This window comes from Lycorma delicatula, chromosome 4, assembly GCF_047948215.1.
Source record: "Lycorma delicatula isolate Av1 chromosome 4, ASM4794821v1, whole genome shotgun sequence".
Taxonomy (NCBI): Eukaryota; Metazoa; Arthropoda; class Insecta; order Hemiptera; family Fulgoridae; genus Lycorma; species Lycorma delicatula.
In genome coordinates this window covers 99,057,786-99,082,629 of record NC_134458.1, presented here as the reverse complement: position 1 = coordinate 99,082,629, position 24,844 = coordinate 99,057,786, and the positions used below count along the sequence as shown (strand labels likewise).

The following is a 24,844-nucleotide window of genomic DNA, read 5'->3' as shown; positions in this document are numbered from 1 at the left end:
ATGCAGTGCAATGCATAACAATATAGAAAATTAAAGAAAAGAAAATCAATTTAGCAAAACAATATCCACACACTTTTTATGTAATATTTTCAAACATAAATAAAAAATCATATGTAATCACAGTAAAAAATCGTAACTGCATTATATTTATTAAGAGAGTTAAAATTTTTGTTTTAGCATGACCTCTTGGCATTTCTTTTGTGGAGCAGTAAAGGCAAAACATCTTTACACATTAAATTTTGCAGTAAAATTCCTTGCTATTAGGCAGAACAATGTATCTTATAATTTTTCAGAAAATTTTCCATTCTGAAATAGCAGCCAGTACAGTTATTAAGAAGAATAAGAAACAAGACTGTAAAACCAAATAAAACAAGACTAATAAAACCAAAGATTTTTTATTAGCCTTTACTTACCGAGTCACGAGGAATTTATTTATTTATTTTTTTTAAATTTAAAATCTTTTTTAATGTACAAAAAAAGGATTGGGTTAAAGTGGAAGTAATTTTTTACCGATCATCAATCACTGATGTGTTCTTCCTAGGAACAGAGCTCAAACTGTTCCAGAGAAACTTGTACATCATCAAGAAAAAATGTGATTACTTTTTTTATCTTTTTGGAAATATTTTGTAAATTCATCCTCACTGCTAATTCAGATCATTAAGAAAGGAATTAAATTATAGTTGTAAAGAAATCTGGGAGTGTATTTCCATATACTAAGAAGGTAAATAAGTTTTAAACTTATATAACATTTTCTAGAGAAGATCGAAAATTTTTATGCCCTGTAAAATTCCCTAATATTATATAAAAGCTAAAGAATTTTAATAAGATTCAGCCACTCCTGTTTGTATTACAAGCATCTTATCTGCACAAAAGGAATGCATAGCTGCTCTAAAAGTAAGTAATCAGAAATTAAACTTTGATTCAATAGTAATATAATTATTCATTACTTACAGTTGTTTTACCTAATAAAACCATAAAATGCCTAATGATAATACTGCTGATGTAAATACAACAAATGTTTTCATAAATAATATAACATCAAATGGAAATGCATCAACTGAAGACAATAATAGTAACTCGAGTAATTTAATTCCCAGTTTATATAATATATCAATGGAGGATTCTAACTGGATTATGACTTCTGCTTTCATTATATTCACCATGCAGACAGGTTAGTAACAGTAACTTCATACAGTTATTTTAATGTTGTATATATAATATTATAAATATTAAATTAAATTTGAGACATACACACTGGATTCACTGTTTTTGTTAGAACATATTACATATTTTATATGTGCCTTATTATGCTTCCATTGCCATTTTTAATAAATTGCCAAATCATTTGATAAGTCTTTCCACCACTTTATTTAAAATGCAATTTAAGGATTTTCTTTTACAGAAACAATATTACTCTGTAAATGAATTTTTAAATAATACTAATTAAAAACAAAACAAAAACAAGATTTATCTGCATCCCGTTCAATGTGCTCAACTATGTACTCAAAATAATTTTTAATAGCGACTTCTGAATTATGAATTATTTTCAAGTAATTTTTTATATTTAATGTATCAGCCTTAACATTACATCATGTGTACATATGAAGAAAGGCTGACAGGATGACATACATATGAATGAATTAAATAATATGGATTTTAAAAACTTCTATTTTTTATCTTAAAATTTATTTTTATATTTATAATTTATCTTATATATACATGATTGGGCGTAATATTTAGGATCAGACATTCTAACTTTTCTCCAAAATAGCAAATAGCTCCTGGATATATCCAGAACAAATAGGAGAAATGTGTCGGGTTAACTGAATCTAAACAAAGTTCACAGCTTTATTTATCATCAAATCACATCTCACTAAATCACATCTTGAGTTGTAACTCAGGACCTGTCCCACCACAGGTGACCTCATCACAGTCAATCATGAAAGAGCTTTTAAGGAAATATTCCACCCACTGAACAAAGCAACACCAGAGTTCAGAGAAGGCAGCATTTGGATATGGTGAGCTGCCACATAAAAGATAACATGCAATCAAAAGCACTGGAAAGTCCCAACACTACACTCATGAGCAAGAAAAATACAGTCCAAAACCAAATCAAAGCAAATCACCTACATTTCCACACACAATGTAAACTTACTCTTGCAGACTGGTGAACTAAAAATAATAACTGGACTAATGGACCAACACAAAATTCTCATCATGGATCTGCAGGAAATAAGAAACACTGACCAGGATGCCATGGAATCTCATAGGTTCTACAAAGTTATACGTGGGAAGAGAGTGATAAAAAATGTTGCACAGTTTCAAACAGGCTTTTTAGCTAGCCTCATACAAGAATTCAACTCACAATCCCCAAGAATCTCAACACTCACCCTAAAAGTATCTAATAAAATTTACATTATAACAAACACCCATGCACTCACTAATAATGAAAATAACTCTCCAAAAGAACGTAAAGAAACAGAAAAGTTCTGGGATCTATTCAACCTGACTATGAATAACATCCCTAAAAACCTTATTAAGCAATTAATCAGAAACTTCAATGTTCAACTAGGCAGAGAAAGAAGATACCGTGACATCATAAAAAATTGCCCACCCAACAAAAGAAAACAAACAAAAACAGACAGAGACTTGTCGATCTCTAACTAACCACAACCTAATCTGCAGAAACCACAACCTAAACTTGAAATCCACGAATTTAGTGGAAACCTCAAAACCTGGAAACACCGCGACTACACTAAAGGAGAACAGCAACTAGACTATGTCTTCATGGACAAACACCACCACAAGGAGATCTACAACGTAAAAGTCCTCTGAGGGGTAGACAGGCTCAGACCACTATGTAGTCAAAAGTAAAATTAAATTTATTCCCCAAAGAAAGCGATAAAACCAAGCCTCTAAAACTAAAAGAAAAATAGATCCTCCCAACTAATCAAGAATGAAAATTATTAAAAGCAACCAAAAAAATAACAATCACAGATAAACTTGAAGAACTAGTCAAGAACCTCAAACAAATCACAGAAGAATTAGCCTCAATAAAATCCCGTAAAAAACCATCAATGGTGGATTACTGAATGTGACAAAACAGTGTTGAAAAGACATCAAGCATGGCTATTTCACCAATCCAACAAATGAGAAACATCTTTCCAAAATCTAGTAAAACAAAAAAAAAGAAACCACCCAAAACCTAAGGAGAATAAAAAGACAACACCATAAAGATACACTGAAGTCAATAGAAGAAGAATTCAATAAAACACTGTCAAGAGACTATTACAAAACCTTTGAAATTCAGCCCTAAAATTACAAACTCCCAACCCTACTAATAAAGAATGAAAACAGTAAACTGACCCATAACAATAAAGACAATGCAGAAATCCTAGGTAAATAGTTCAACAAATGTCTAAACTGGTAAGAACCAACAGAATTCCTAAACTTCAACACCAACAATCCAATAACAACATCATCATAAAAAAAAAATAAATACCTACCTGATACAAACACATAATGTTTGTATCAGGTAGGGTGGTAAGACGTGATGATCAGTAGTGGGTTTTCTAGATACAAAAATTGGTTGCTTAATTCAGATACTAAATTGAGTTGCAGTAGTAAATTTAAAAATAAGTTATTTTTGTGTCCATGGATTACTAGATTTTTTTTTATTTTTAACACTTTTACTTATTTAAACTTAATTATTATACCAATAAGTTTAAATTTTCATAATTAATACAATTTGAACATCAACAACCTTTTAAATTCAACCAGGTAGTTGTAATTTTATATTGGTTAATTGTCAATGTTATTTCCTTAAGTTTCATTTTTTTACTGGTGGTCTGGTAGACCACTGGTATAGTGTCTACCAGAGTAAAAAACATGTGCGTAGAATGCACTCTGTAGTGTGTAAGGGTATTGAAAATATTCAGCTTTTATAAATTCATTTCTTTTCTATATTCATAACAGATGTCAATTTTATTGCATCCTATTTTAATCTGAAATATTGTTAACAGATAAAACATTAAAAACACTTATAGTGTTGAATTAATAAAGATTTAATTTTATAAACTACACCTGTAAGTCAATAATTTTTAATTTGCACTTGTGAGTTAAGTTATATGATTGGGATACTTTTTATTATTACAGGATTTGGAATGCTTGAATCAGGATGCGTTTCAATTAAAAATGAAGTTAATATTATGATGAAGAATGTGGTTGATATATTTTTAGGCGGATTTACTTTCTGGCTTTTTGGTTATGGTTTGAGCTTTGGAAACGGAGAATATACTACTCCTTGGCTTGGTAATCTGTTTGTTTTTAATACGCAAGATGAATCATTCAGTGTAAAAATTATTCATAAAAATATATTAATGAAGAATTAGACTGAATTTAAAATATGATGAAAATATGTTTATTTATGCTAGTATTTTAAATTATTTATTGTAATTTTCCTTGAGAATTTCTGCTTGCAATTAACTGTTACTAACAGACATTACTGATAAGAATTTTTTCAAGATGAGAAAATCATACAGGGATTACTCTATGTAATATAATTTAGATTGAAAAAATATACTATATTAGATCTGTCATTCATTTAATATATTTATGGTGTACATTTTTGTATACAGTGCATATTGTTCCAGTCTCTTAAAATGTGATCTCTTTTATTTTTGTGTATATTATCACAGACGCAAAATGTGGAAAACACATAATGTTTGTATCAGGTAGGGTGGTAAGACGTGATGATCAGTAGTGGGTTTTCTAGATACAAAAATTGGTTGCTTAATTCAGATACTAAATTGAGTTGCAGTAGTAAATTTAAAAATAAGTTATTTTTATGTCCATGGATTACTAGATTTTTTTTTATTTTTAACACTTTTACTTATTTAAACTTAATTATTATACCAATAAGTTTAAATTTTCATAATTAATACAATTTGAACATCAACAACCTTTTAAATTCAACCAGGTAGTTGTAATTTTATATTGGTTAATTGTCAATGTTATTTCCTTAAGTTTCATTTTTTTACTGGTGGTCTGGTAGACCACTGGTATAGTGTCTACCAGAGTAAAAAACATGTGCGTAGAATGCACTCTGTAGTGTGTAAGGGTATTGAAAATATTTAGAGGGGGCCTCAAAATTGAATTGTGGCTGGGTTTCTCAAGTGCTAAATCCACCACTGGGTCAATCCATTGGCAGGCCAGGGTTTAGTACTTGTTGAATTTTAAGTAATTTTCCTAGTTATGTGTTTTGTTAAGGTAATGATTTCTGTAATGTGTTTCCAGTTGGTGTGCCATTTTTTAAAAATATTTTTTGCAAAGTGTTTGTAGTTTCCTATGCAGGTATATTATCATAGGAACTGGTAGTGTCATAATGCAAGTTATGTGGTACATGTATATTTTTGATTTTTTGAAACGATATGTAGTCTTTGTGTTTGTGCTTTGTGTCTTTGTGCTTTGTGAAAGCTAACCTCAAGTGTTACTTATTACTTGATGACTTTGTTAATATATCAAGCTTGTTTATGTTTAGGGACTGCAATGAAGGAATGATCGGTCTAACAAATGTTTCTTGTTTGTAGATTTTTAATTGTGCTTTTAATATGGGTACTATGAGGTATATTTCTTAGTAACTATGTACCTCACATTAATCGTTGGAGTGTTTATATAGAATTTAATTTGTTTTTTTTTTTTACTTTTTTAAAAATTGTCTTACTGTGTTTTAAGTGAATTTTAAGTTATATGTTGATTGCAGTGATGTTTTATTGTTTATTAAATACAGTTTTTCAATTAAATTCCACATTGATAAAAATGAAAACATTTAAATTAAATTTAGGTTGGAATCTTTTATGTTTTATTCCGTAAATCTAAAATATTACAAGTTTGTAATCACATGTTTAACAAGAGTAGTTAATTTGTAATAAGTGAATAATTGTTTAACTGAAAAATTATAAAACTTTACATTAAGTACATTAAACCCTCATTAATCTTGATAAAATTGAGTTGAAAGTTGTCAGCATATATGAAGTCCAAATTAACACAATTGTTTGAAGACAAAGTTTTGAATGAAAACCCATTCTTACAATAAGAAATAGGTATTAGAGACACAATATGTCAATTATGGATTTAGTTTGTTTTATTGAAACATATATGAGTATATAATATATCACATTAAAAAGAATATAGAAATAGAATGTTTCTAAAAGTACACTATTGTACTGTAAGAAATAAAATAAGTCACTGGTAATAATTTTTAATAATGAAAGTAAATTTTATACAGTATTAAAAAATGTTTATAGTAATGCAAATATTTGTTTATAAAAAAATGAATTGTTCTGCTTGAAGAGTGTTAGAGAATTAATGAAAATGGGTTCTTGTATATGAGAAAATTTTGGGTTTTATGTCAGACAAATCTATGGGAATTACTTCTATGGTGTTTTCAAAAGATACATGCAAATACAAATACATGGAAAAAATCTATTTATAGATTCTCAGTTTAAATTTAATGTAATTTAATTAAAATTTATTCCTATTATGTGAAATTTTATAGTATTTGAAAGTATTACTTTTTTCTTTCAGTGTAAAAAATCAAAGTACATTTATTTTTTATTAGAAAACTAACCAAATGTTTGTATCTGAAAATAACTAACTTTTGCTTTGTATTACGTAAAACTTAATTTGTTTTAATATTTTCTTTCACTTAAAGGAGTTGGTGAATTTGCTCTGGATGTTGATGCAAGAGATCCTAAGATGGGACCAACGTACACAGCATTTCTTTTTCAATTGTCATTTGCCACAACTGCAACAACAATTGTCTCAGGTGCAATGGCTGAAAGGTTTGGATCATTAATTTTTTTGTATGTACATCTGTACAGTTTTTCTTTGATATCCAGTTGAAATACTTTTTTCTTGAAGGTAATATTTTGTAAAAAAAATTAATGTGTACTTATATTTTATCATTGATGTTGATTTTTTTCATGTATACAGTTTGAAATGGATATTAATGTGCACATAAATTTATTATAGGTGGCAACAATTTAGTGGATTGAGAGGTGCTTGCCTCCATTGTATGTTCATAATTATCCAGAAAATGGAACAACAGTAATTATTTAAATTATATTTTTTTTAATCAGAGAAATTTTCGATGCCCATGATGGCCAGCAACAAAGGTTAAAATGATGTATTTTAATGAACATTTTTAGTTGATAAACTAATGATATAAACTAAAATCCCATGTTTACAGTATGAAATATTTCAGCTTCTTTCATTTCTGTTCCATGGATATGAAATTAGAGAAATCCTATCTTCATTTTAATAACCATGATGCCAATAACTATGAAATTAGTGGTACTTACTCTGGTAAATCAGACTTACCAAAACAATAGACTCAAGAGACTTACTACCTCATCTTTTAAAGAATTTAAAGTAACTTGAAAGAGTGGCTAACAAATAAACCCTTCTACAATTTAAAGAAATACTATAATATAAGTTAAAAGAATAACAATATAATCTTAACAGTAAGTCAACTAGTCGATTGGCCAATTAACTAACTGATTGATTGATTTATTGGTGGATGAATGTAAACTTTATAAAATAATGAACAATTTTGTATTGTTTTATAATAGTCCTTAATTTTGTATATTGACAGGAAGTTTATTAGTATATTAATTAATATTTTTCATTATTATTATATTTTTTTTTTATCTCCGGGTTACGCAAAACTCAAGGACAATGTCCCTACCCGCCAAAAACTCCTCCTTCACCCATGATGACTGGTAACAGGATCATCCTGCAGCATAACTTTGCAACCAGACGGGGGGGGGGGGGGGTCTGTCTTCAGCTCATCTCAGCTGTTCTTCCTTCCTTTTCACCAATTTCAGGTTGAATTTCTCAATTGCCTTCCACTTTGTTCTCAGATCGGCAACCCAAGCTGGGTTCTCGGAATCTCCCTCTGTGGAATCCATCTTCTGCAGTGGAAGATCGCATGTTCTGCATCATCATCTTCTACCTTGCAATCTAGACAACGTGCCTCATCTGATCATCGAAATCGGTGGAGAAACACCCAAAAGCTTTCATGCCCCATCAGGTAATAGCTCAACACCCCCTACTCATCCATTTCTCTAGATTCGGAATCAATCTATGCATCCAACGACCGGACACCTCTTCATTCCATCTCTCTTGCCACTTCCTGAGAAGTCTACTTCTTGCTTCTTGCTTTATTTGAGACCTCACCACCTCTCTGAGTAACTGTATAGGATTCAAACTGGGTCATCTGGTAAATCAGGATACTGGCACTTTAGTTCACCCAACCATGTTGGCTCCTGCTTATTATTTTATTTTTTATTTCTTTTTTTTTTGAAGTTTTAGGGGCATTGACTGCTGTGGTCATTAGCTCTTCCACATCAGAAAAATTACTTTCCCCTCCTTGCTAAAAACATCAGCGACTTAGTCAGTAGTAGTCTTGTCATAACAGATCATCCAGAAATAGACTTATCAAAGGGTATTAGAAACTCCAATGAAACACAACATGACAAGGGTGTAAAGGACCCTTGCCACTTAAAAACTAATATATTAATAACATGTAAAACATTAATACATTAAAAATACGTAAAACAGTTTATCATTTCTATAGAAATGTTGTCAAAAAACAATTCACATAGTTTATGTCACAATGTGAACATTTATGAACTAAATAAACACGTAAAAACAGCTTCTTTAAGTTTTTATCACCTAGATTTACCCTTAGGGCATCCTTCCTTCTTTCTTTCCTCCATTTTTCTGTAGACCTCGATGTCAAACTCCTTGTTATCTGAGGCCTTGGAAATTGATTCTTCTGATCCTCCAAAATCACAGAGGGCCTCCTCCTGTTGGCATCAGATGATGCCAGCTCCAAATGTGCGGTCAGCAGCTTATCAGAGCTAAGACTCGATATGCTCCCCGCTAAATTTTGTGGGGCAGCTGAAGTACCCGCCTTCTCATTTAAAGGCCTCCATGCCTTCAGAGGCTCCATCATTGGACATTCAAAATCCTCTCTTTCTAATAACTTTATGTCAGGCGTCTGAATTCCCGTTGTAGGGATTTTGTACACTTCAACTTTTGCTTTATGTAGAATTTTCTGTGGTATCTTCAGCAATTTAACTTTTGTACTCTTGACCTTTTGATTTGTCACAGGCTTATTCCTAGGTTGTCGCTTCAGATTTTCCATCTCATTTTCTTTCTTTATTCCACTGTTTGAAGACTCATTTGTAAGTTTCACAAAATATTTTCCTTTGGAAGCATCCCTTTTTATTGTTGTTGGTTTATGACTATTTCTGGATGGTCGACTCTTCATTTTATCATTGATGATAAGTTCGACCATCTTAGCCAATGCTGGTGCCAATTCAGAGAGCACATCTTGTGGCAACTTGTGCATGTGATGCGATCTTTGGCGTTCGGCCAAGCACAATTTTCCTTGTATCAAAGTAACTCTGACTTTCTGTGTTGTCTTGATCTCTTGGACAGTTACTTCCTGTTTATAAATAGGACAATTCCTAGAACTTGCAGAATAGTGTCCATGACACCATGTTAACCGCCTGTAAAGTTTTAAAGGCATTGACTGTTATGGTCATTAGCCCCTTCCACATCAAAAAGAAAAAAAAGGAAAATTTCTTTCTGTTAATAGCACGAGTACATAGTAAGTAGACTAGTCATGTCAAAACAGATCATCCAAAAATAGATTTGTCAAGGTGTATTACAAAACTCCAAAAGAAACACATGACAAGGGTATAAAGGCTCTTTGACCCTCAAAAAAACATATAAACTGACAATTTAAAAAACACTTCAAACACAATTAACTCTGAAACCATTTCTTATGAAATGTTGTCAATACCTTAAAACTAAATTCACTGTCAAACAAAACAAATTAAAACCCTTCTTTGATTAAGGGGATTCTTCAAAACTCTTAAAAAAAATATCTCGATCATTATTTATTTCAGTCATTATCGCCTAGGTTTTCCCTTAGGCCATCCTTTCTTCATTTTTCTATCTTCTTGAAGGCCTCGTTGTTGAATTCCAAGATATATGAGGCCTCTGAGATGGAGTCTTCAGATATTCCACCATAAGTCATTGAGGGTCAGAAGTACATCACAGTCGAGACTGGATACACTCACTGCTAGAACATGTAAGGTGGCTGAAGTTTTCACCCTCTCAGATAGAGCCCTCTGTGCTTTAGGAGGTTCCATTGTTGGTTATTTAAAATTCTCCTTTTCCAATACCTATACTTCTGGTTTCGCGTATTCCTCAATGGGGATTTTTTCTACCTACAGTTTTACTTTAGATGTAGTTGACTCAATCTTTCTCTCAGTTACTGCTTTTTTGCCTTAACTTGAGTACTAGTTGTAGGCTCAAACTTTGGCTTTACGGAGTTATTTTCTACGGAAACTTCTGCTTTATTCTTTGGATTATTTCCCTTTGATGGTCGTCTCTTCATTTTATGATTAATTATTCGTTCGAACATATTTGCGAGGAGCGCAGCTATTTCCGACATTATGTTCTTTGAAGCTACAGGAGCTACAGCAACAAGCGCATATGACGCAACCTTTGGTGTTCTGCCGATCATAATCTTCCTAGCTTCCAAGTAGCTAACCTTTCGTATCGTTTTACCTTTCTGTGTAGCCACTTCTTCCTTGTAAGCAGAACAATTTCGGAATCTCGCAGACTGCTGTCCATGACAATTGACACATACAGGAGGGTCCCTGTTTGGGTCAGGATGTAATGGCCACCACAAATGCAAATTTGTTCCTGGTACATCTCGCCGCAGTATGTCCAAATCGTTGATATCCAAAGCATCGCAGTGGATTTGGTATAAAAGGACGTACATCTTCCCTATGAAATCCTGCCTTAATTTTCTCCAGATACTTCGGTTTGTTGGTCAGGACGTGCGAAACTTCCCCGTTTCGCCGTGTATTTAATCGTCGACACGCAACAATTCCTTGAGCATGTAATTCTTCGACGATTTCCTCTTCGGTGCAATTCAATGTATCTTGACATACAAAAACGCCCTTTGAGGTATTTAATGTGCCGTGCGGCGTGACTTCAACGTCTAGTACTCCAATTTTCTTAGCTTTAAGTAACCATGATGATTGTACACCCTTCACGGTTTTTAAAAATAGTCCAACTGCAGTCTTCTTAACATCCTTTACCGGATCTCCGGCGGCTTCCGTGATGCCACGAAAAAACTAATCTTCGTAAAATCGCCTTCCTTTTTCTTCATAACAACAAATTTCGGAATCAATCCACTACTCTTCGGTCAAATCTTCGTTCGATCCGTCTTTTCCAAAACAATGAATACTTCTTTGTCACTAAACTCGACGCTCTCTTCCTCTTCGCCAACGACGACGAAAGAACCCTCGTCCTGGAGGGACGAGTTTTACGTGGACCATCTGCCACGAAAGTTGTGGATGTTGAACTTCCATAATCCTATGTTTCGCCAGTCAATACGTCGCATGGTGCGGGCGGAGAGACGGTTGGGCGCAGTCAGCCGCCTCCCATAAATTTAACCAGTGACGGGGAATAAGGTACTGGCCTGATTCACGATACACACATCCCAGGGCTCACATGTAGCTGTAAGAGCTCCGATACCCTTACCCACGGGACAATCCCTGCCAAGGGCAGAAATAATTGACACACACTGGGCGGCCGCAAGACTTCGGCAGATCAAGATCACTGCAGCCCACCCTTAACCTGGCTCCACAACTGAGAAGAGGGATAAGCACTCCCCGTCCGCACTCCAGCCAGCGTCGGAAAAACAGATCACGGTCATGCCTCCCGCCCCCGCTGAAAAAAAACCAGCAAAACTAAGAACCACAGCTGCAACCAGCTCGGACGCTCTGAACCGCCAATACTACACAAGGAGCTCCTGAGCGAGATTGTTATCCTGTTGGCCAACATAAGTGAAGGCATCGAAGTACGATGTCGTTGCCCGCCCCGGACGTGTGCGTAGATTTTATTGCACGACGGATGGGCGTTTGGATTTGTCCGACCATTATTACTATATTTTTTTTTGTTGAGGTTTTAGGGGCATTGACTACTTTGGTCATTAGCTTCAAAAAAGAAAAAACACTTAATTCTTTCACACTTCACTTGAAACTGAAGAGTGTTAATTCATTCTTGATTGCAAACTCAAACTAATACAGAAATATAAACACTAAGAATCTTGATTCTTAAACATATTACATTTCTTTACCGCCTAGGCTTTCCTTTCAGCCATCCTTTCTTTTTTCCATCTTTCTTACAGCCTCTACCTCTGATGACAAGGCGTCATCACATAGCCTCGGACATGGTATCTTCTTCCCTTTCAGATACAAGTGATGTTCTGCGGCTGACATCAGGTGATGACAACTTAGATGGAGCGGTTAGCATGGTTGTTGGTCAATCCTGACTTCATTTCCTCTTTATTTGTAATATCAAGATGATTCTTTCTATAAATGTAAACAAACTTGTTATTTTGTTACTGTCGTGGTTACCAGCTGTTTGTACTTAATATGTTAATATGCATTATTAAAGTTAGTATTTATTTATGTATCAAACGACACACATCACGCTCACAATAACACTTATACACATAAAGGTTAATAAAGAATTTACTCAAAATATGGTTACATGTATATTTAATTGATATCTGTGAATTAGTGTTATGGTGAAAAATAATGTAAAGAACTTCAGTTATGTGAATTTACAGTTGTTATTGAATCTAAACTTCATGTTCTCCAATGGTATATTTGGAGCGGCTGAAGTACTCGTCCCTCTTTTTTGGAGGTTCCATAGGTACGTGTTGTATAATCTCTATATCTGGTGATTTCTCTATTGTTACTTTCACTTGCATCGCAATAATAAGATACATTTTCCACAGCTGGGAAGGTATTGAAGAAGCTCTTAAGGAAAACACTGGTTGCAGCGATGAATCAGGCAGGTGGCCTGTCACCCACACAGTACAGTTTCCGGCAGGGTCGGTCGACCCTAGATGCAGTCCAGAGGTTATTGAGGCAGTGCGGCGAGCAGAGGACCACAATTACTTTCCGCGCCGTGTGGTCCTTCTTGTTATGTTGGATGTGAAAAATTCTTTCAATTCTGCACGGTAGAGCGATATGCTTCGAGCTCTGAAGCATCCGTTCCACGTGCCTCTATACCTCCTCAGAATGATGGATGCGTACCTGAGGGACCGCGGTCTCATCTACGAGACCGCGGCAGGCTGGCGTAGAACCGCGATCACGTCGGGGGCGGCGCAGGTGTTGATTATCGGCCCGGACCTTTGGATCGCCGTCTATGTCGGCTTGCTGAGGTTCAAAATGCCTGAAGAATCGGCCTTAGTTCGGTACGCTGACGACATTGCACTACTTGTTGCAGATCGCGACGTGGAGCGCATCCTACTGATGCTCAGCCGAGCTATGCACAGAGTCAGTGCCTGGCTGGACGACCATTGGTTGTCTCTAGCTCTTACCAAAATGGAGATCGTGGTTCTAATCAAGAAGTGTATACGCTTCTTGGTTATAGTACGCTGCAACACCTTCCTTCCCCAGCGGGTCGGGGACGAGGTTGTCGAGACCAAGCCGGCTCCGAAGTACATCGGTATGATAATTGCCTGGAAACTTAACTTTGCTGAGCAACTTCGGTGAGCCACCGACAAAGCTGCGAGAACCATAAGCGCTCTCAGCTGGCTCATGACGAATGTCGGCGGACCGAAAGCCAGCAAACACATGCTGATGTCACAGTGCATTCCGTCCTGTTATACGGAGCAGAAGTGTGGACCAAAGCATTAAGATTCGAGAGAAATCGGAAGCGATTCGCTTCCGATTTCCGAATGTGCTGCACACAGCGGCCTTGTGAGTCGCATCCGCGTATCGGATGGTTTCCGAGCCTGCCGTACTGATGGTCGCCGGCGTTATTCCCTATTGTTCTTTTGACAAGGAACGCCAAGGGCCTACAGGAGGCGACGAGCGGGCGAAGACCGGGAGAACATCGCCGAGAAACGGAGTCGCACGTTCCTCGCCTGACAAAAGACCTGGGATCACGAGACCAGAGGAAGATGGACTGCAAGGCTTATCCCTTGGTCAGACCGTGGACAGAGCAGTTATTCGGAAATTTAGTTATATCTCCAAAACGGTATGACCCATTTTAAAATTTCAAACAGGCTGTTTGTTAGTAGCTTGAGAGCTAATGTTTCTTTTTTTTGCAAAATATACTCTGTCGATCATTCTTATCTCGCTTATTCAGAAATTTACTTATATATCCAAAACGGTATAACCAATTTTAATCTTTAATTTTATTTTAATTTTCTATCAGTTTTTCTAATTAAAATAAAATTAAATTAAACTAAAACTGAGAATAATTATTATTTTTCAAATTTATTTTTCAAGGCACTGAATAAAATGCATTGCTTACCACAGAAAGAGAAACAAACAAAAAAACAGAAAAGGGTTTATACTATTTTTATCATAGCCTTTCTTATGACTATGACACATATAAAGTACTGTATTTGAGGTACGAGTATAAGTGGTACTAGTCGGGGTTGCTTTTACTGACAATAATGCTGTTCATGAGACAATCAGTTTCTTTCATAGACAGAGTGAAGGTGTCACTTATGAAACTGAATATTGTCTACATTTCAGGTTTCATAATTGACATACTGAGAAACAATATTATGTTCATTTCAGTAAAGAAGGCAACAGGAAATTGCTTCATTCCTCACTTTTCAGTAAGCCTGGCATGTTGGAATTCACGTGCCATTCTTTTGGTAGATTTTGCCCCATGTCATATTGCCTACAGTCATTATTGTTATGGCATTCAAAATACATATAAGATTTAAAAAATGAATAATATTCCTAATTGAATTAAAAATTTTTCACTCATCGTCATGCAAATACCGCACAAAGGATTTTTGCAATTTATGCATACACAATTTTTCCACAGCTGAGAGAAAAAATAATTTGTGAGAAACAGTGTAAAAATAATTTCACTATTGTCATGGTATTCTCAAATTTGCTGCATTAATAAATACTGATATTTAATTTGCATTAAATTATTTAATGTGATGCTAATAATCTCTGCATACCCCGTACTCAATGATATGTAGGCCTACTGCAGGTACATGAAGTTATTGAAATTCTCTATGTAACAGAATAATTTTTGTTGTTAAAAAGGCTATTCTATAAAGGTGTTTTTTACTGTATTTTTATTTTCCCTTTGTTGAAAAATTAAATGAAAATAAAAATAAATTTGAAATTTTAGTATTTTATAAAATAATATGTTTTGTATTTATTATGGATTAATTAAATTTATCACAGTTTATAAAATAAATATCACATGTAAAAATTGATAATAGAATCAAATAAATAGAAAAAATATTGATTCAAGACAAAATTTAGTAAGAAAAATAATTTAAAAAAGTAAAATATTTATAAGAGAATATTAGCTAATTATTATTACAGATACCATCATATAGTAAATTTTTTTTTCATATTTTGATTTTATAGTTTTAAGTTTAAAAGTATGTAAAAAACTATTCAATTTATAAAAAAGTGACTTATTAATAAATGTGTAAAACTGTTTATAAGATGTATTAGAGGCCAGAATTAAGATAGTAAGAATTGTAACAATTATATTAATGTAAGGCTGGAGACTAAAACAATCAAGCCTTTTCTCATTACTAAATTTGTAGTAAATCATAATTCAAGTAATTCAGTAGAATGAATTCAGTATCATATCATTGTCGTGTTTTCGCCTTTCGCATTGAAGGTTAATGCCACGTTGAAGGTGTTTGCCTATCCGTCCAGGTTAATGCTAAGATCGTTGCCGCCTTGTTGTCGTGTCATGCCTGTCATAATGTTTTGCAACAGGTTATAAGTGTATTATGTTGGTCTGGAGCATTCGAGATGTGTTGTTGGTATGAGTGAGCTCGTAAGGGGGCCTACACATTTTGAAGTAATGCCTCCGGGAGATGCCGGGATGTATAGGATTACTCCAAAGAGGGGTGGTTTTAGTCAGTAATCTGTTGATGGTCTGACACTTCGTGAGTAAATGCATTTCTACCTCAAAAAAAAAGTATCATATCATTATTAGCATAAAACATTCAATGTTGAATGAATGGTAATTCTATGTAAAAAGGTTTATGTAAGGTTTAAATTTTTATAAAAGATGAAGATGTTATTAACCCACCATCATTTGGAATGGTTTGCCATTAAAATTAATAATTTTATATATGAATATTTTTTTCATTCAACCACAATAAAAACGCATGTCTCTCTAAATAGACAAACCTTTTTTTCTATTTCTGTTTAGCCTCTGGAATCACTGTCAGGATTACTTCAGAGGATGAATGAGGATGATATGTATGAGTGTAGATGAACTGTAGTTTTGTACAGTCTCAGGTCGACTATTTCTGAGATGTGTGGTTAACTGAAACCCAACCACCAAAGAAAAGAACACCAGTATCCACAATCTAATAATCAAATCCATATAAAAGTAATTGCCTATACTAGGACTTGAACATTAGAACGCTTGACTTTGAAATCATCTGATTTGCGAAGATGCGTTCACCACTAGACCAACCCGATCGGTTTAAATAAACAAACCTGCCAGCAATAACATCAACTAATGTCCAGGAGAGAACAATAACTAAGATGACCTATTACCTAACTTCCTAATGAAGCAATTTCCTGTTGCCTTCTTTACTGAGCTGAACATATTGCGTTTCAGTATGTCAAACCTCCTGAAATGTAAATAGTATTTAGTTTTATAAGTGACACCTTCACTCTGTCCATGAAAGAGAGTAATTGTCTCATGAACAACATTACTTTCATTAAAAGCAACCCTGATTAGTATTACTTACGCCTCAGATGCTTTACTGAAGATGGTCACAAAAACAACCGGAAATATTTTTAAGTTATTAAAAAAAATGTATATTTATAAAATCTGATATTTTGAAAGTTTTTAAAGAATCTACTTCCTCTCTCTTATCTTTCTCTCTCTCTCTCTCACTCTCTCTCTCTCTCTCTCTCTCTCTTTCTCTCTCTCTCTCTCTCTCTCTCTCACTCTCTCTATCTTTCTCTCTCTTAGATAGTGAGAGCAGTTTCCTAACAACTGCAGTTGACATGATAATGTGTAACTGTTTAATGATTCAACACTCTTGTTCTGGGAAGAGTAACTATGATTGCAGCCTATTATGAAACAATAATTGATGTAGTTTATCTTCCCAAACATTCTGTTTTTAATGCCATGTAATATTGGTACAAGTAATTTCTTGGTTAATGATACATAATAACAAAGCATAACATTTCAAAACTAATTGTTTAAAACGTGATAAATAAGTACATGTGTGAACTAAGAGGTTTGTCATGAAGATGATATGCAGACACTAGAAAAATTTTAAAGTATAATTCACCATTCTGTCAATAACATAAATCATCAAACTACATTAAATTTATATTTCTAATGTATATTTTCTAACTTGTAATGTAAAAATATTCACAGCTTAAATTTGATTTAGAACTACATTAAGAAATCTTTTGAAGGCATATACAAAATACTTAGCAGTATAATTTTAAAAACCTTATTCTAGCAATAAAACAGAAATTGTATTTAATAAAAAAGAAATCTATTTATTTTTAGATGTAACTTCAAGGCATACTGCATATTTTCCTTTTTAAACACAATAGTCTACTGTGTTCCGGCTGGCTGGGTATGGGGTGAACATGGATTTCTTAAAAATTTAGGTATTGTTGACATAGCCGGTTCAGGACCAGTTCACTTAGTTGGAGGCACTTGTTGTAAGTTAAAAATCACTCAATTTATATAAAAGCCATTGCATTAGGTATATAGTATATTATTGGTAATTACATTTTAATATTAGAAATATGAAATTTTAATTGTCAATAAGGTGAGTGGAAAAAGGTGAGTTATTAATCATAATAACTCTAACATTATTATGTAGCTCGTAGATCGCGACAAATTCTCCTTGGACACATACTTTGGATGACACATGTAACATGATTATTCTTTTTTTTTCTTCAGCTATAAAATTACATCAGTAATTTGCCTTTAACAAATATGATGAGTTAATTTCTTATAATTATATAAGCTGTACAAATGATTGATTCTGCAAATGACCTCACGTATAGCAATTCAGTAAAGATTAAATAACAGTCAGTTATTATGACTGTTGGATAGTTAATTTCAGGCTTCTATTCTAACATAAATTTCCTTATTTTTATCATGGATGAATCAAATTTGATCTGTTTACATGATTACTGACAATCAGCTGTCATTGAAAATCTAGCAATAATGTTTCTATTAGTAGTGATTTACACAACTAATTATTAGAATCAGACAGTAGTCTGATAAGCAGTGATGCAATTAGTTGTTGCAAAAGTCACTACCTCCAAATGAAGACTATGAACAAGAGAGAAATCCAATGAGAAGGCAGTAAGGAGTAACAAACTCCCCTCCAAAAAATGAATTTATACTGTCAATATGAAACTGTACAACATGAAAACTGTACTGTATAACATGAAAATTTGCAACACCAATATGGGTCCAGTAGCAAAAGTTTAACTTTTTTTATAAACTGTTTTCTACCAAATCTCAGTCTGAGAACTTTTCACCTTCTTCATTGAACCAAATATTCTATAATATATTAACATGGCAAACCATTGAAATGTAGGTAAAATGGTTGTTCATACCAACACCGACCATTTTAAAATTTAATTGTATTTTGAAAATTCTACAATCCAAATTATTTATTTTCTTTAGGTAATATTTAATTCTTTGATCATTAGTCATTAATAAATGATGACAGCGTGTGCCAAAACTGCATCCAATATTAATTGACTATAGTAATCAGTTATCTAATACTGGATAAAATTTTGCTACAGCTTTTTTCATCTGACCACAAATTTAACATTTAATTGTATGGCTCCTATATTTATAATGAGGATTATATTTGGCTTCAACTGCTATCAATTTCTCAAACCTTTCAATCTCCAAGATACTCTATGATATGTATTCTATAACCATCAGCTTGGAAGGAACTATCAGGATTATTTATTAATGGAAGTGTAATTCTTGATTTGAAGAGTTTAGGTAAAACAATATTTAGCAGAAATCAACTTCAAGATCTAACTGCAATATTTCACAAGCATCTGCCACCTTCGATAAAAAAAGAAATGCATTAATTTATCATATAATTTTCATATATTCCTGGGTAAAACAATCTATAGGAAAAGTTAGGAGTTATTCCAATTAGTAAACATGTATCAGTAGATAGAGAAGTAATCCATGAAAATGTTTTTCATGTTAGAGATTTTTGGCAGAATTTGTAAGGTCTCAAACTCCTGCAATAGAAATTTCAGAGACTAGCCAAACAGAAAGTTAGATTTAAAACTTAGCAGCAGTACAGATTGAAATGGTTAAAATAAATGTTAATCACTAATAATTTTTGTCTATAAAAATAAAAATTATTTCTATTAACAGCATTTGCATCAGCAATTGTGCTAGGACCACGTTTGGGCAGATATTTGTATGGAACAGCTCCTCTTCCCTTGGGAACACCAGTAAATTGTTGCTTGGGTCTCTTTGTACTGTGGTGGGGATGGCTAGCATTTAACTCTGGCAGGTACAGTAATAAATTAAATTTAAGATTACTTAACATAGATGATACATATATTTAAGTTCAATTTACACATACGAGTAAATGTAGTATGTTATTGTATTATGTAATTGCTGTGTAATATGCTATTTTTTATCAAATATTTATAATAATAAATAATAAAATTGATATTTATGTTTTGATAAGCTGGATATTAGTAAGTACTTTTGAGCAATACAGCCTACTTTATACTTAATGCTAATAAAATGTTTTATACACAACATACAATACATAAATAAACTTATTTAGATAATTTTGTTTGCTTTGAATTAAACCTTTTTGAACCCTAAGGTCTACCTTTGAGTTATATATAAAACTTTTCTTAGGTGTTAAAATTTTATAAACTACAGATGGCAGTAGCAATATTTAGCAATTCTCCTATAAAAATATATTTATTCAGTTAAAATTTGCTTTTTATTTTTACAATGTTTTTGTCTATTTTGATCAGCGAAGAGAATTATTTAAAAATGTAAAATTCTACAGACAAACCAAACCAAATCTTATGATAAAATATTTTCAATAACTTATTTCAAAACATTTTCAACTACCTTTGGTGTAGTGCTGCTGTTCTTATCTCAGTGCCAGCTTACATTACTGTTAGTGGTTTTTTTTTTAACTTATTTCTTTCACTCGGTGCATTATTGTGTGTTAATATATTTAATAATGTTCAAGCATGTTAAGATCCTTTTTCATCAACTGTCTTAAGGCCCAGTTTTGTTTTGAAATAAATACTTTTGAAATAAATTGTTAATGTTAGTAGGCTTGTGACTTATGTCTGTGAAATGATTAGCAAACAGAAAATCTCTATTTGTTATGGAGGGCTTTTAAATATGTCATCGGCTTATGTCAGAGTGAAAACAGCAACATCAATCATTGAAGATAATTGCATAGATGATTGAAAACATTTTAAATTAAGATATTAAAAACAAAAAATTTGTATGGGATGGTCATTACAAAAGTTTATATTTCAAAAATTCTTTTATTATTTTTTTATTTTATTCTGCTTTTATATAACTAGACTTTCTCCATTGGAGCTATTTAGTTTCTCAACTAATTATTAAATTTATCCAGAATCTATTATTTTTCTTCCAGTATTCCTTACTTATATTTATTTAATATGTTCTGAAAACAGATTTTCATATTTATATGCTTCTGAGTTTTCTTTAATGATTTTTAGTTTAGTTTGGTATCTTTTTATTAATAAAAATGGCCAACGAGGCAATGGTTTTGATCAGGGGCTCGCAGTGTAATACGGGATTGGTGGTCCTGAGCTGTCCGAGCTGGTTGCGGTTGTGCTTCTCGGTTTCACTGTTTTTTTTAAGCGGGGACGAGAGACATGACCGTGATCTGTTTTGCCGACCCTGGGTGAAGTGCGGACGGGAAGTGCTTATCCCTCTTCTCGGTTATGAGAAGAGGGATAAGCCACCCTGGTTGAGGGTGGCTGCAGTGAGCTTTATCTGCTGAAGTCTTGCGCCGCTCAGTTTGTGTTAGTTACTTCGGCCCTTGGCAGGGATTGTCATAGGACAATCACTGCCAAGGGTCTTTACCCATAGGGGTAAAGGTATCGGAGCTCTTACAGCTACGTGCGAGCCCTGGGATGTCGGCTTCGTAAGTCAGGAAGTACCTAACTCTCCAACCTGGATTAAATTTGTGAGAGGCGGCTGACTGAGAGAACCCAGGCAGGATCAATAATCCGGGGCACGCCCAACCGTCTCTCCGGCCGCACCTTGTAACATATTGACTGGCAAAACATAGGATTATAGACAAATTAACATCCATGGCAAAAGGTAAACAAAAAAGTCCTCGTCTTGCAAAGCCTCTTTCTTCGCAGGTGAAGAGGAGGAAAAGCGTTGAGTTTTGTAATGAAGAGACGGATCGAACTAAGTTTCGACCTAACAGCAGTGTACCAATTCCCAAGTATTTGGTAATTAAGGAGAAAAGAGGAGATTTTTTGAAAGAAGTCCTTTCGTGATTGCTTGTGGGGTCACGGAAGCTGCAAGAGGACCTGTTAAAAAAACTATGAAGACAGCTATTGGACTGTTTGTAGAGACTATAAATGACGTACAGGCATCACGGCTTTTGAAAGCCACGAAGTTTATTTGATGTTAAAGTTGTTGCGCATGGTACACTTAATACGTCCAAAGGTGTTGTGTTTTAATGAATGTTTTAATGCGTACAACTTGTTGAAGTGCATTGAAGAAGAAATCGTTGAGCAGCTTCATGCACAAGGAGTTGTTGCACGATTGAACACGAGACGCAACGGAGAAGTTTTACTCCCTGCTTCACATGTGCTGACGTTTAATAGACTAAAGTTGCTGAAAAAAAATAAAGGCTGGTTTTCATAGGTTGGATGCTCGTCCTTTCGTCCATACTCCATTGCGATGTTTTGGATGCCAGAGGTTCAGACATACACGCAGCGCGACGCACTAGGAAACAAGTATGTGCTTGTAGAGACACATTACACCTGGATGACACGTGTAGGGATCCACCAGTTTGTATCAGCTGTAAGGGATATCATTCGGCGAGATCAAGAAATCGTCCGAAATACAAGAAAGAATTGGCTATACAGGAGTTAAAGACCATTCAATAGGTCAATTATTTCGAGGCAAGGAAAGTCGTCCTCAGCAAATCACCAAAGGTCACGTCTTATATACAGGTTGCTGCCGCTCATGCAACCATCTTCAAACCAAAGGACATGATAACTGAACTGGCGCCAGATTGAACGGAAAATGGACAAGAAACCTGTAACTAAGGTAGACATCGCAAAAATCCCTTTACAGGGAACAGAGAAAATAGAAGTACATTTATTAGAAAAAGAAGACGTAGAAAATATAAAAATGGAGCCTACAAAAGAACAGAGACCTTTAAGTACGAGGGTGAGGACTTCGGCCGCCCCACATATTCTAGCGGTGAGTGCATCCAGTCTCAACCGTGATGTGCTTCTCGCCGCGCCACAGGAGCAGGTGTCGTCTGATGCCAGCAGCAGGAAATCCTCCGCGACTTCCAGCGGGGACCTAAAGATTCCATCTCCGAGGTCTCAGATATCTTGGAATTTGACTCATTTAAGAAGATGGAGAAGAGAACCAAACAAGAATGGCCTAAGGTGATGCCCAGGCGATAGCATGAAGAATGAGATTAAAGTAATTTTATTCGTATGAAATTGTTGCAGTTTTTGAATATTTGACAACATTTCATTAGAAATGGTTTAAGTGTTTTAATGTGTAAGTTTTTAGTGATTTTAAGGGGCAAGGACCTTTTACACCCTTGCCATACTGTGTTCCTTTTGGGGGTTTTGTGATATACCTTGACAAGTCTATTTCTGGATGATTTGTTATGACAAGACTAGCCTTCCAACTACGTTGCTCATGCTACTAATAGGATGAGAAAAGTCATTTTTTTCTTTTTCTTTTGATGTGGAAAGGGCTAATGACCATAGCAGTCGATGCCCCTAAAATTTCAAACAATAAAAAAAAAAATAATAATAATATGAGTAACAGTAATTATAATAATAACAATAAGCTACGTTCCACATCCAGGGCGGTAACAGCTATACATACGTACAATACATACAGCTGGCTACCGGGGCACCGAGTATTTTCCTCGGAAATGTGGTAATTTTTTACCCGATTTCCCCCTTCAGGTCACTATGTTGGATTGGATTTTTTCGGCCACCTGCAGATCATGTAATTGAAAATGATTTGGAAATGGACTTAAACCATATTTAGAGCTAGCGATGTGGCAGCCAGGTTCAAATTGATTGTAGGTGTAACGGAGACTCTTCCGCTGAACACATGCCCCCCAGCGATGGCAAGCATGTAGCTAAGGTGACTATGTATGTCGGTGCATGGGAGTCCTGAAAGCTTCGGTGTGTAAGGGCCTGGAATCAGTGCCGAGATTGCGCATTCGCTCTCTTCCAGAAAATAAGCCGGTTGCACAGCAGTACAGGACCGGATCTCCAGGGTTGGTAGCCCTGGAGTGGTGGTGTACCCCGGCAGCTAGCCTAGCTACAGAAGGGATAAAATTATCATGCAAATTGAACAACAAAACGTGACTGAGGCGAAACGGGGAAAGAGTCATGAGTCACGAAAAATGAGATTAAGAGTTTGCAGAGAGCTTTATTCAAGAGCAATGTTCCTAAACCAAGTATCTGGTAATTACGAGAGATGATAGCAATTTTTCGAAGGTAAATCCTTTTCTTATCGCACGAGAAATAAGTAATTCCCATAGAGGCTCTGTTAAGGAAATCCGAAAAACATACAATGGGCTTCACGTAGATACGACTAACGATATAGAGTCACAGAAGATCCTTGGACTTAAGAGTATTGGCGAGTTTGCTATACATGTCAAACCGCACAACACACTCAATATCTCAAAGGGTGTTGTGGTCTGTCGGGATCTGCTGAATTGAACAGAGCAGGAAATCGTTGAGGAATTAATGCCACAAGGAGTAATAAATGCCGTATGTTTGGATAAATGCTGTAATGAATGGAGAAGGTTAAATACCAAGTTAAATACAATTAAAACTTCTCCATTTTAATGGAATAGCGACGTGAAACTGATTCACAGAGAACAAATAACGGTGACCAGACTCAGAATCGGTCACAAACAAATAACAAATTCAAATTTGTTAACCGGGACTCGGTCTTTTCTTTATCCCTTTCAAGCAACCCCAGGAGTTCCCACCCCATCACAGGAACCCGCATACCTAATCATACGGGCCCGCCGGGGTGGGACTGTCCTCCCTGCCCTATCTTCGCGCCTATCGTCTGTGATGCCTCTCCTCTTCCTCTTTAGATTTGAGAACGGTGCTCGCAAAATTGAAAAACCAATCCCAGTTGTTATTGGATTGCATTAGCCAGCTAACCAGGTTGTCAGGTGTCAGGTTATTATGCCTTATTTCATGTCTGAGACCCTCCCATCTATAGCAGTTGAATACGGTGTGTTCCGCGTACGGACACCTTGACGTCTGCCTTTTCCCGATTGTATTAAGGTATTTCCCGACCTGTCATCAACTGAGTGGTGTGGAAATTTAGTCCGCCTTTCTCCCTACCCAACCGCTCTTTCAGATTGGGAATAAGTCTCCTTGTCCACTCTCCTGTTTGAGCGGATGACCATGCGGTTTGCCAATTGCTAACGACTGTGTCTTCTACCTCGGCTCTT

At 34.7% G+C, this 24,844-nt stretch overlaps 1 protein-coding gene across 1 annotated transcript in view; it reads left to right on the top strand.

Annotated features, from left to right (window-relative positions):
• The first annotated feature begins 978 nt into the window (after positions 1 to 978).
• The window catches only part of LOC142322679 (putative ammonium transporter 2), a 36,893-nt gene continuing 13,027 nt past the window's right edge, over positions 979 to 24,844 (top strand). Inside the window, exons 1-5 of the mRNA XM_075361758.1 lie at positions 979 to 1,171; positions 4,156 to 4,311; positions 6,713 to 6,842; positions 17,650 to 17,807; positions 19,510 to 19,651. Of these exons, the coding sequence (XP_075217873.1) occupies positions 979 to 1,171; positions 4,156 to 4,311; positions 6,713 to 6,842; positions 17,650 to 17,807; positions 19,510 to 19,651 (779 nt within the window). The remainder of the gene's footprint in view (positions 1,172 to 4,155; positions 4,312 to 6,712; positions 6,843 to 17,649; positions 17,808 to 19,509; positions 19,652 to 24,844) is intronic.